This window comes from Varanus komodoensis, unplaced genomic scaffold (genome assembly GCF_004798865.1).
Source record: "Varanus komodoensis strain SLA01 unplaced genomic scaffold, ASM479886v1 scaffold4, whole genome shotgun sequence".
Lineage (NCBI taxonomy): Eukaryota > Metazoa > Chordata > Lepidosauria > Squamata > Varanidae > Varanus > Varanus komodoensis.
The window spans coordinates 48,781,356-48,795,273 of NW_025335941.1; the positions used below are offsets into that span (position 1 = coordinate 48,781,356).

The window sequence follows — 13,918 nt, forward strand, 5'->3', positions numbered from 1 at the left end:
CTTTGAAAGTCACATTTATCTAAATGGTCCAAAATGAATATGAAATACACAGAGTATATCAGGGGAAATGCATATAATATGCATATATTAATAAAATATATTTCAGAATTCGTTATATAATAGGGCAATCACATGGAAAATGTGCATATCTGGCAAATTTGCATACCAAAAACATATTGTAGGAGAAATGTTCACAGGAATGCATATGAATTTTCATGAAAAAAATTAAATATCAAGGTTCAGGATGAACTGAATTTAAAATGAGAATGAGTCTTGAAATTTGAGATGAACCAAATTTAAGAATAGAAAAATGAGAAACTGAGATTGACAGATTCATCCATCCCTAAAATGGCTGAAGTTTTTTATTCATTAACTGAAATGATAAAATAATCATATCCTGGTTTATTTAGCTAATCAAAGTTTTGCTCTGTGGTCCAAGGGAGTTTTTCTTGAGTAAAGGGAATAGTAGTTTTTGGCTTTATATGACAAAGCTGCTGAAATAGCTAATGGGTTTTAGTAAGCTGCATTGTATCTTCTCTGCGCAACACTGACTGATCTTGGATAGTCTACCTTTTTAACTACAGAATGCAGCTGCATCCACAGTGAGCTGAATTCTTGTTCTACCACTCTAACTGACTTCTAATGATGTAACTACATGTTACGAAGCAAGTACATGGTAATGCTAAAAAGGGAGACATTTGCAGGGAGATCAAGTTGGCAAGAAGGGATGCTTAATCCTTTTCTGCCCCTCATTTATTCCCTAAAAATGCCTCTGATCACTTTTCTTTCACCAGGATCTGAAAATAGAAATAGACATGTTGCGGAGAAGCGATAGCAATTTTCAGGGGAGTGTTAGCAGTATTCAGAACAATTAACTACACATGCTTTCTGCCTGTGAGTTATGCTGTACAAATGTTCACTCCAATTTTGCATAATGCTAAGTCTCCAGATGGTGGTTTTGGGGTCACATGTTTACTGGGATAACATTGATTTTTGATGTGAATGAATACCACTTTCCAGCCTTAGGACCTAGATAATGTTGAACTATGGCTACAGTTGCCATGATGCCCACCCAGAATGGTTAATGGTCAAGCATGATGGGAGTTGTAGTCTAACAACATGTTAGGAAAGGCTGAGCTAAGGTAATACCTTTTATTGGAATAGTTTAAGTTTGGCTTCACAGTTCTTACAATAATGAAGACAATGTTAAGTTGGGAATGCATACAAGATTAGAAATAGAGAAAGAATTCTGAGTGACACATATCATAATGAAACTGGGTCCAGTTAATTTCCTACTTTGTCCATATGAACACATCCTATTCCTTTAATTTTGGCCGCAGTTCTTCTCCTTGGAGCGCTTACGTCCATATATGCCCGGCCGCCCCCTGAGATCAGCGGGAGAGGCCCTTCTCCGGGAACCCTCCGTGAAAGAAATTAGGAGGGTGGGTACTCGGAGGAGGGCTTTCTCTGCGGTGGTGCCTAAGTTATGGAACGCGCTCCCCAGAGAGGTCCGCCTGGCGCCGTCGTTATTTGTTTTTCGGCGCCAGGTGAAGACCTTTTTATTTAAGCGGCATTTTAACTGTTAGTATTACTAGATTTTATCTGGCCAGGGTGGCTTATTTTATATTATATTTTTGTATTTTTAATTTAATGTTTATATTTATTGTAATTTATATTATAATTACTTTTAATTTATTGTTGTAAGCTACCCCGAGGCTTCGGCGAATGGGGCGGCATAAAAATGTTTTAATAAATAAATAATAAATAAATAAATTTGTTGTTTATGGATGGAGATGTGCTTCCTATTCACATCAAAAGGCATAGACAGCCAATTAAATGAAGCCCTAGGTGAGCGTTGTTACCTGCACAGAATATACATCAGATGCACAGAATATGTACCATGTGAATACTCATCTCCTTGCTGGCTCAGGATGCATGTCTCCCACCTCCATCAATAGTTTCTTTATTGTTTTTATGAAATACAACAGTGGCATGACAATGTGTTCAATCCAAACCAAATTAATCACATTTAAGTCTCACAAATCAGCCGAACTTAAGTTAATCATAACAGAGACAGAAATCCTGAATGGGATTAAGGAAGTTAAGCTGATGGTGATGCTTCCAAAGCTTTGCTGGCGAGAGCTAGCCAGAGCAGCTGGTGGGGTCACAGATTTGCTAGGCTTTTTAGCCTGGTGGATCTTTGTCTGTTTTTTAATTCCCACCTGCAAATTTTCTATGCCAAGCTGACATAGTTGAGGATCCATTCTTGGGGCCCTTGAAGAATTCTCAGTGCCTTGGATCCAGTGGATCCATAGCTGCCAGTACTGCAAATTCCACTGTTGCAAACTGGAAAAATACCCTATGGCTTACTTTCCCAGTAAATATAAGCAGAATAAAGAAACTATCTATATTGACTTAAACACTTTTTTGTAGATTAAATTTTGTATATTTGTCTATAAAGTACAATACTTTAAAAAATATAATTAACCTCTGTATGCAGAGAAACACTTGTTTCATTTCCCCTACTGCTGCTTCCTCTTTCTCTATTCATCATGCAAAAAAGAAAAGAATGAACTCAGGAGAAAGGGGAAGCCACATTTACCAATCAACCTGTCAGACCAGGGCAAATTAAGGAGGTGAAGTATATAAAGAATCATATCATGAGAAATGTCAGACTTACATACTTTTTGTTCTTTGGAAGCAAATCTGTTATGCCCATGAGTTATTTCCTTGCCAGGTTGAGTTTTGGTCTTCCATGACTGGAATAATAACCACTTGGCAACTGGCATATCATCTAGTCAGCCAAATTAAGGTTGCAGCCTCCATCCTTAGAAGCTGGCTAACTTTATAATTCAACCTTGTATCACTGTTTCTATGTTCCAGGGCTAACTTGTACTTGACGAAGTACTGATTATTTATTGTGCACCAATTTTTATACAGCAAACCTTATACTGTTGCAGGTATGATGAATTTGCCAGTATAGTCAACTGCATGAATAATCCCATGGTTTATGATACATAGTCTTCAACCATGACTTATGCTAGTTAGATTTATGAAATTTTGGCTAGGTATAGCTAAGCAGCTTGTTGAACTTCTTCAATTTTCTGTGTTTATATCCAATATTCTGTGTTTATATCCAATATCCATGCATGGATGTTGAACGTAGCCTACTTGCACAGCAGGAATTCTGCTCATGTAACAAAACTTTGCCATCTTCTGTTACTACCTGAAGCCCCCTAAAATTGCTCCAGAGGATCCCTGGGCTGCAAGGAGAAAAGGAAATTCATTCCACCAGTGGTTTCCTTTTCACTGGCAGAACACCCCACTGGGTCCAACTCAAAGTTTCTTTCCCTTATGCAATGTCCCTTAACACATTTTTGTTCAGCCAGAAAATAATCAGGTGTATAGAACCGATCTGATTTCTAAATAATGTGGCTTTCAAGCATTACTGCAGTGGCTTGGGACAAAGCCATGGAAAGGTGGCATATATACCAGTGGTAACGTATGAAGATCTAAGAAACAGCCAACATGGCATATAACTGGAAGCAAGAATATTCCGTTTGGCTTTGCAATAAATGGGGGAAACACATCTTTTTTGAGCCTTCATAGGGCTTGTTATTAGGGAGAAATCATCATTTCCAGATGGGCAAACGTATTATAGGATGTCTAATCTAAAGAGATTTGTTGCATTAATATTATCTCTAAGATGGCATGTGTCCCAAAGAACTTGTCTGAAATCCTTTTGAAGTGGTTCTTCAATAGCAAACGTTTAAATAAATGTGTTGATAAATTACACATATCTTGTATTTTCTTCTGATTTAATCTGGAAATTTGCCCTGCCTTAATTTCCCCTGCCTTAGGATAACTCTTAGTTAATCAGCACTCAAAAGGCCTGCTGTTTTTCAAGACCCAGCGATGGGTGAGGGTTAACCATGTCCTCAAGCACTTCTAATAGTTGAGCTGAAACACAGAGCACACAATGACGGGTAGCTTGCATGGTCTTTACTTAATTAACACTGAGTATGCTGCCAACAACATGAATCAAGTCTACGATTGTACATTCTGCATCAGGTTTCACCATTGACTATTTCTCACATTGTAATTTAAAGGCATAGGTACATGCCTATGTGCTGCCTCAGAGTTTAAAGAAATGTGAAAATATAATCTGAACTGTAAAATGTGAATATTGCTCTGCATGAAGCAAATATAAGTGTATCTGCATTAAACTCATTTATTGCCCTCTGTGGCTGCAATGTGATAAAGTACACATGGAAAGAGCCAGTCACATAACTAAAGGAGTTCTAGATGGTTGCTTTTGCACTTTTCCTTCCTGCTGCTTTTACTGCTGTATATTTTCAACTAGAAAACATTACACTTGAAACTGTTAAGTGGTTTGCCTCTTTAGTCTGTGAAGGAGCCATTGGATCTTCAAGTTTTCTGTCTTCATTTTGGACTTTTGAGTAGTCCTAAAAATCTATCCAGGAGCACTGCATTTTCCTGGGACCATAGATGTGTTAAACATATAAACCTCTATTACCGGGATCGATCGATTACACTGATGCCATATTATGCACTACTTATATTGGAATGCATCTGGCTTCTCTCTAGGTGAGCATGGTAGGTTGTTCGGAAGACACTGCACTTATGCTTTATTAACATTTCTTTTTCTTGGTAAATTGTATTGCTCACTTTACAGGGATACAACAGATGTAAGGAATTCCTGTTTCTATCCCTTAGTTGTACTTTTTATGTCATCATTAATATAAAGTTGTTGTAATATCTTAGCCTCTATGAGCTTTGCTCCCAAACTGTTTGCTGACTTTTTGAAAGGTTAAGCTTTTTCTGCCTAATGCATGCTGGAAGACATCTTCAGCCAACATGATGGGGTGCAAAATGAGTCAGCTATATCTGAGTTGCAGGGTGCAGTAGGTCCTAGTGAAGGAGAGCCATGTAGGCTCTACTCCAGGTGACAAAAACTGAGAGCCAGGCCCTCACATATTGCAGAAATGGACCCTTGGCTCATAAATGTCTCTGAGATGTACAATGCATATTGTATAGGTAACACTGGGAAAAACATGATCGAGGCTCAGCAAAAAAATGAAGGCATCTGGATTCACATCCTAGCATAATGCTTTGGTAAAATGTATAAAATGTGTTTGTTTTTAAGGTGAATTACTGAAGGAGCTTCATCCTTTGAATGGTTTCATGGGCACACAAGTATTTGACAAATATTTGTACTGGGATGAAGCTTGGTGTTCCTGCTTTAGTACTAGGTGAAGTGACTTTAACCTAGGACTCAGAACTAGGTTTGTCCAATCTATAAAAAACCTAATCACTGTTACAAGCATGCAGTATAATGTGTGCTACGCTGTATGCTTCATATGGAGGAGTGCAACTAGAGACTCCAGAAACAGTCCTGTATTCTTTCTAAAAGTTTCAGTTTCACTAATCTCTAAAATAACACTGGTTAGCTAAGAATCTGGCTCTGTCTAGCAGTTTCTAAATCTAAAACAGCAATATTGCACTATGTTCAGCTAGCAAAGCAGAAAAGATCCTTGGTGCTTTCTTAGGTTAAAGGGTGTGACACAGAAGTGGCTAAGCTTGTTTGCTACCCAGCACTCCTAACCTGAGTCAGGGTTATGAAAGGTTACACCATGACACATACCAGGGATCAGACTTGACTTAACTGCATCCTGCATGTGTTGTTACACCACCCTTGCTATAAACAAAATATAACATTTTTAAAGATTATTGTCAAATGAATTAAATACTGCTGGGCTGGAGAAACTTGTGGCTTGTCAGATGTTTCTCCAGGAACTGTGGACTCTTAACTCCCATCAGCTTCATCCAGATAATAATCATGGATGGGAGTTCTTGTCTAACAAATATACTATAAACATGCAGGTGTGGATTCTTCTGTTTTGGACAATAAGTTGTGGAATTAGATGCCTTGGGCAACTTTCAGTGACATTGTAATACATTCCCTGATGTGCTGGCCTATTTTGATATTAAGGCTCTCAGGGAATGGTAGAGAATTAAACAAATGTTATATTGTTGATTCTTTTGCTTTTCTGTTAGCTCTGATCTTTTGAAATGAACTGGCTTACAGGACTGACCTTTTGACTTAAACTACAACACGGAAATTATTCACCAGAACTGTATGAAGAGGAATAGCTATCACTGCTTTAATGCAAGTTTCCTTCCGGGTGACATTTGTAGAAGTGTCTTTATTACAATCCAAAATTTTATTTATTTTATTTATTTTTGGGTTTATATCCTGCCTTTTTCCTACCAAGGGCTCAAGGCAGCTTACATCATTCTCCTCCTCCATCTTATCCCCACAACAACCATCCTGTGAGGTAGGTTGGGCTGAGAGTCTGTGACTGGCCCAAAGTCACCCAGTGGGTTCCATGGCCGAGCGGGGACTCGAACCCGGATCGCCTGAGTCCCAGTCCCATGCTCTTAACCACTGCACCACACTGGCTCTCAATCAAATGTTACCAGTCTCTGTTCTCTCTTACTTACATAATGGGTATATTTACATGAATGTTAGTAATGCATAGTTATTATGGATTTTCATATTTTGTAAATTTGGTACATAACAAATAGAAAATATTCTGGATTTTGTTGGTAATTATTTTCTCTTAGAGACAAAATCCCAAACGGCAGTACATTGTGCATGAAATGACTCTTCATACGTATTATACTCACTGCTTTTGTAACTTGAATTGAAAATTACATCTTCAACTGATATACTGAATTTGTATCATCAATGAGAGCCAGTGTTGAATGAGAACAACGTGGTTGCTGAAGTGCTGGACTAGAACTCTGGAGATCCAGGTTCTAGTTCCTGCTCCGGTAGGAGGCTCACTAGGTGACTTTGGGCCACTCACGGATTCAGAGTCTATCCTACTCACAGGGCTCTTGTTGTGATGATAAAATGGAGAGAAGGAGAAAGCCACTTGGTACAGGTTCTAAAAAGAGAATCTGCAGAAAATCTAAACTCGATGGAAATTTTGGGCTGTCATTCCAGTGAGCCTTAGGGTGGTGCATCGGCTCAAAGGAAACTGTAAGGCTGTTAAATTTCCTCTGGCTCACTGTGCGATTGGGCTGTTCATAATTTCCCTGGGGAAAAGTGGCAAGCCTAGTAACAGCACTAAACGTGGTGCTGTAAATTCATAGCAATTTGGGATGAAGTAAGAGAGATGATGCAACTACAAGTGCGAGAAGTACTGCAAGTGTTTCCTCTCCATTCCAACCCTCTGTGCAAAAACCTTTGTATACCATGCTTGCACTCCTGTGAAAGTTTCTTTTCATTTATCATGCAAGTAGTATCAAAGGAGGTGTGCAAGAGACCATTATTAGGATTACAGCAGACTCTGTGTGTGTATTAACCTTTTCATTATTTTCTGAAATCTTTTAAGACTTCATATTTAATATAAAAGTCTGTTTTATTTCAATTGTTCTGCTTATAAAGGCTTCTTACAATGTTGGTGTAGCTCATTCTTAATGGATTATTTCATTAAATAATCTTTTTGACCTATTCTTCTTGTCATAATAGGTCCAAAGACTCAAACGATACAATGGACTGGGGAACGCTGCAGGCAATTTTAGGAGGGGTAAACAAACATTCCACGAGCATTGGAAAGATCTGGCTGACTGTGCTGTTCATCTTCCGCATTATGATCCTTGTAGTAGCTGCAGAGGAAGTCTGGGGTGATGAGCAAGCTGATTTTGTCTGCAATACTCTGCAACCAGGATGCAAAAATGTATGCTATGATTACTTTTTCCCAGTTTCTCACATCAGACTCTGGGCACTCCAGCTCATATTTGTTTCCACCCCTGCGCTCCTGGTGGCAATGCATGTTGCATACAGAAGGCATGAAAAGAAAAAGAAGTTCCAAAAGGGGGAAAAAGGCTGTGAATATAAGGACATAGAAGAAATAAAGAGACAGAGATTTCATATTGAAGGCCCCTTATGGTGGACATACACTGCCAGCATCTTGTTCAGGCTGATCTTTGAAGCTTCCTTCATGTATGTGTTTTACTATATGTACCAGGGGTATCATATGCCTCGCCTGCTGAAATGCAGCATTTGGCCCTGCCCCAACATAGTGGACTGCTTTGTTTCCCGGCCCACTGAAAAGACAGTCTTCACCATTTTCATGATTGCAGTGTCTGGCATTTGCATTATGCTAAATGTAACTGAGTTCTCTTACTTGCTGCTAAAATTTTGTCTTAGAAGATCTCGAAGAGCAAGAACACCGAAGAACCACACTAACCATGAGAACAAAGAAGAAAGTAAACAAAATGAAATGAATGAGCTTATATCCGATAGCTGCCAAAACACAGTAACAGGATTTCCAAGCAGCTAAAGTGACCAAAAATGTACCAAGCATTTGATACGGAATGCATGAATAGTCACATTCGTAGCTGTGCATCAAATTGGTTAGATTTAACTAAGCAATAAATTGAGTTAACATAAGTATTACTACAAGTTGGAATTAGGCATGTGTGTTTTCTGAAAGACAACTGTGTAAGAATGTAAAGAGTAAGATACTACATCATTTAATGTATATTCTTACCAGGTCAGCTTTGATTTATGAAAGTGATACTTGTTAGTGTCTTCATATTAAGACTGACCATACAATTAAAAGAAAGGAAATTTACTGCCTTCCAGAATAGATACTATTAGTATTGCAAGACCCTTCACCACTGTGATAGCAGTTTTTAATTGTGAGATTAAATTAAAGTATTTTTATAAGATCTGAGATTCTATATTCCTTGGTGTTAACTTGTATGAACAAGTAGCTATTTTTATTAATATTCTTAAAAGTAAGCACTAATGTTACTATTGTCATCATTTTTCAATCTAATATTGCTGGAAGTTTATCTATTTTAAGCATATGTCTACAATTTGTAAATAATTCTATGAATACTCTACATACTGCCATTTATTAAATTCTATGTATTATAGTACATTTATGATATATTCATTTTTCAGTAAGATAGAATGTCCGTTTTTAATTTTTTAACCTATAGACTGAAAATGGCAACAGTAGGGAAGGAGAAGAAGGCTAGTAAATGAATTTCCACTCCACTATTATGAGCAAAATAATGTGAATATAATTTCTCTCAAGCATTATGAGCAGCATTTTAGAACAAAGTATTCCTAATAAATGAAAAATACCTTTAATTTGGTTTGTGTGTAATCTTTTATGATATTTTTTAAAAAGTTCAATAACTAAGTTAAAAATACATTTAAGAGACTAATGCGATAGGAGTTGCAGGATTTTTTTCTGTCTCAACATGCCTTGGATTGCCCTTAGAAACCTCCAGCAATGAAGCAACATTGTCCCAATGTCAAAGCATCAAGGGAAAAAAAGATAGTCAGGCAAGTTAGACAGCTGTGCAAATTCAGTAATAGAGCCAGGGGCAAGACAAATATATCCCTATCCCCTTCCTCTACTCCAGTAGGCTTAACGGCACAAGTTTCAGCACAACCCTTAAGTAAAACTTTAGAGAAAAATAAGCATCTTTTCTACATACATTCATAAGCATTCATGCATTCTGAGATACCCACATATACATGAACTTTCAACAGTGATATGTACACACAAGCCTCTTCCAATAGGGATTGGTTTATCACACAAGAATAAGACATTCAAACAAACATCACTTTGGGAATTAGCTTGTTATTAATCAACACTGTATGAACTCTAGTAGGGAACTGTGCATTTTATGTACTACAAAAAATCTTGGCATGCTAAGCATGTAAGGAAGAAAAATGAATACCATAGATATACCGTACAGGACTCAAAGGTGGAGAAGTTACCTCAAAGGCATGTTGGAGTTGGATGCTTGAAGCAGGGGCTGCTGTACATAGATGGCCAGGCTATTGCCAATTATGGAGGGGTGGATCTCAATGGGCTGGATTATACTGGAGTTGCAGCTAAGCAAATGGGATCCATAATGCTTATGGGGGAAACATAGAGGAGACTGGACAGAGAAGGGTTTTGCAGAGATTTATGTGGGGCACTTGTGTGCCAGGGCTAGCCGGTATACTGGGGTCACAATGACACAGAAGGGTGGGGAAACTAGAGGGGAAACTGAGCTAACATTTAAGAGCTTTCCTTCATGAACTGTTTAATCCACTCGGTCCACTTTTGGTTTCTTTGCAAAACTGAGATCCTAATATCCATTTGTAGGATTATGTTCCCTTTATCATGGCCTATACAAGCACTGCACAAGAGCATTTACTTTCCTAATTTTTCACTACATAATCTCCAAGTGGCACTTCGGTATAGCAGAACAGTGCGATATACAAGTAAAAAAGCAATTAGTTTTCCTTTCATATTAAATGATGCATTTTCCTTACTCTAAAAGAACTTGCAGAAAGTTTTTGTGAAAACACAGAACCAAACCTGGAGGTTTACAACATCATCAAAAACCCAAAAATGATCATGAGTAGAGAATGACAAGAACACGATGACTTCTGTAGAAACACACACACACACACGTGTGCATCTGTCCTCCTTCCCAGCTGCCTTTTCCAGTCTTTATGGGAAGTAGACCATTTCTTTCTTGACAAAACTGTAGAGGCATTATATAAGAAGTCTACTGAACATGAAGAGGGGAGAGGGGAGTCAAAAAGGAAGCTTGGCCACTAGTACTTCTAGAAGAGGCTGCACTAAACTGAGCTTCCAAGCATAAAACTGGTTAAAAAGTTCACCTCAACACCTGCTCATGATAGGAAAGTTGTACAAGACATGGAGGACAGAATTAATAGAGAACGGACTTTCAAAAGATAGAATAGGATTTTAAAGATACCTTTCCAAGGAAACCATCAGATCCTTCTTAATCCTGAGCTTCTTTAACAGATCTCTTAAAAACCTTTTTAACAAATCTGGGAATATCTCAACCACTTGAGCAAAAATAGGGGCTTAGGTAATTAAAACCAAGTCCCTTGGGGTAAAAGGTTCTAAAATCTTAGAATTTTAGAGTTCTAAAATCAAAAGAATAACACTTGAGACGGGCATGAAAAAGGAATAAAAACCACTCAGGCATCACCCAAAGCTTTGCTGTTCATGATGTGAGTTGAAAGTTAATTCTAAGATGACCTAGTTGAAATACGCTGAACAAAAAGGAAATTTCCCAACTTCTTCTTAAAGGCAAACAAGGACAAGACTTTGTCCAGTGCAATTAAAAAGTTAACTTCACCAATTTTGAAAGATTGCCCATTTGGTTTTACTTGCAGCAGGAAGGAAACTAAGGGCTCCCAATGACAAAGAAGTACTCTTTATGATAGAATGCTCGAATGATAGAGTACTCAAATGACTAAATAACAATCCAAAATGAGAACATTGCATATGAACTTCAAGTTTCACAACGCAGCAAAAGGGTTCACACTCATTTGAAGTGAGCAGGGCCTCATCTATTCCAAACTTTCATTACAATACAATATCACCTGAGCAACTCCATGGCAAAGGAAGCTGCTTGTTTCCTTTCTCTAGCTAGATCTACACCAAATAAATCAAACTTTATTGCAGAAATATATTGTCTGAGTAATTCCTGAAGCACAGGATGCTGCTCATTTTCTGTCTCTGCTCTTTCGTTGCTTCCCTTTATTCTGGAATTTTTATCATCAGCTTTATTCCAATTTTTCTTCCTTCTTGCACTTTAGTTCTGTATGTGCATGTTATTATGTATGTGCTAATCTGGCAATGTTCTTGCTTTCCCTGTGGGGTAGGTGAACAGAGGGTGTGTCCAATATGAGCTCAGGCTCTGCAAAACAGGGGAGCAACTCAGAGTTCTTTCAGTTGCTTCCCTACCTTGCTTATCACTCCCCAGGTCTTACAAATGCCCTTTTTCTACCCTCTGAAAAAATAAATTCTGTGGTGTCTTTTCATGTGTTCGCAATTGTCCTCTTTGTCCTCTTGTTTAAGAAACAGCTACCTGAAACACATGCTCAGAAATAAATAACATTGTCTTCAATGGCCTTACTCACAACTAAATCCCATTAACATCAATGGAGCTGATGCAGGGAAAAGTCTGAATGGGAGGAGCTCTTGTGTGGAAGGAAACGGGTTGTTGGTCCCACTAGCTTGGGAAAACAGCAACAAGGAGCAGCATGCTTTCTTCTTCTGCAGGAATTTGGAGGTGGAGCAGGAGGAACTGTCAGTTTTTGCTGCATTTGAGTCTTACATTTGTGTTCGAGCCAAAGTCCAGCTTGTTGCATAGAGTGTCGCTCCCCAGTATACCAAGAAGTATGGCACTGAAGTAATTGAATCAATGGCCCTTGGCATCTCACTGTTCCACAGTGAGACTAGAACCTCAGCTGGATCACCAACTCCATCACTCCCCCATTCCTGCAGAGGGAAAGTCATGCCAAGAGTTCCAATGTCATCAGGAAATGCCCTGACCATAATAACAGGGCCACTCTCGCAATTTTCGGATGACTTATGACACAACTCAAAGCAAAGACCAAATCAAGGATGTGCCTCATGTTGAGCCCATAAAAAACTGAGATAGCCCCATGGTTGTCATGGAGGCCCAAAAGTCTTGGGCTTGAGCGCCAGAAGAAGGATGACCATGGAAGCTAAAATCACCCAGAACTACTGTCCTGGGTTCCTCCAATGCCACAATAGAGACTACCTCTTCTGGCATGGTCGGGGGGGCTATTGGGCAGACATCAGCAGCACCCCCAGCTGTCCTCTGTGGCCCAACATGAGTTCCAAACGGGTTACTGGTGAGAAAGGTAAGTGAGTTCATGCTGAAAAAGATAGATGTTATGACTGATGGCCCTTGGCTCTCCAGATGGTAGTGCCATGAGTACACAAGTGACCGAAACTGAAGCAGGTCATCTCCACCTAGCTCACCCAGAAAGACATACTAGATAGGCCTTTTCATTCATGATTATATTGTGATCTTATTGTGGACTGACCTGGCATTAAAAAGCAACACCACAAGAAAGGAGGGCTTGGTGGATGGGCTAACAGATACATGGCAGCTTGAGGAGGGAGGTAGAAGGAGAACACTGTATTAATATTAGTTGACCCATTCTACCTGGATGGCCTAACCTGCTCTCTTCGCTATACTTTTTTCAATCACTGAAATAGTAAGATCATCTGCCCAGGTCCCTGTATGAGGCTTGTACATCCTTAAAACACCAAAATTTCCCACATACTCCTAATGCCCAGATACAACTCAAAGATATCCTCAGTCACATAGAAGTTCACACACTCCATTCACCCAATCAATCCTACACAATCAACCCAGCAAAATCACAGATTATAGCTTGTAGTTATGACCAGCCACTAGTCACATATAGGACATCAGGTTTGCCCACCCACCAAGCAACATAGAGAAAAAATAAAAATATATATTTCCTAACAACGTGTTCATGTTCAGGCCATCTCTTACTTGAAGTGTTAGAAACAATTCTCCCCTCTCACCCAAAGGGAATCTCACTTCTAGCCATCACAGGCTCCCACTTTGAATGGAAGGCAGCTGTAGCACACCAGATGATGAAAGAACCTCTACACTGAAGCAAAATCATATTATGTTATTCTTAACTAACTGCATGTTTCTCTCTGTGGAGGAACTTACATAGAACTCAAAGGTCTCATTAAACATGAGAACTCATTAAACATGAACTAAATAAAAAGAATCTTATACATGCTTGAGAGCAAGCCTCATTACTTCCAAGTAAACATCTATAGGGCTCTGCTATGTCAAATGGGTGCTATGCTGCAATATTGTCTATAGATTTTAAATTATTTTCTGCATCTCTTGAGCCCAAACTAGACATGAAGGGAACAGCCTCAAGTATATGTATATGTTCGCAAATTCCAATACATCTTTAAGGCACTAGATTGGAAAAGGCTAAAATAGCCTTTATTTCTGCTTTGCTGTATTC

At 38.8% G+C, this 13,918-nt stretch overlaps 1 protein-coding gene across 1 annotated transcript in view; it reads left to right on the forward strand.

Moving 5' to 3' along the window:
- The window catches only part of LOC123029094 (gap junction beta-6 protein-like), a 52,989-nt gene extending 44,222 nt beyond the window's left edge, over window positions 1-8,767 (forward strand). The window contains exon 2 of the mRNA XM_044441673.1: window positions 7,562-8,767. Within this exon, the coding sequence (XP_044297608.1) occupies window positions 7,562-8,375 (814 nt within the window). The 3' untranslated portion in view covers window positions 8,376-8,767. The remainder of the gene's footprint in view (window positions 1-7,561) is intronic.
- The last annotated feature ends 5,151 nt before the right edge of the window (window positions 8,768-13,918 follow it).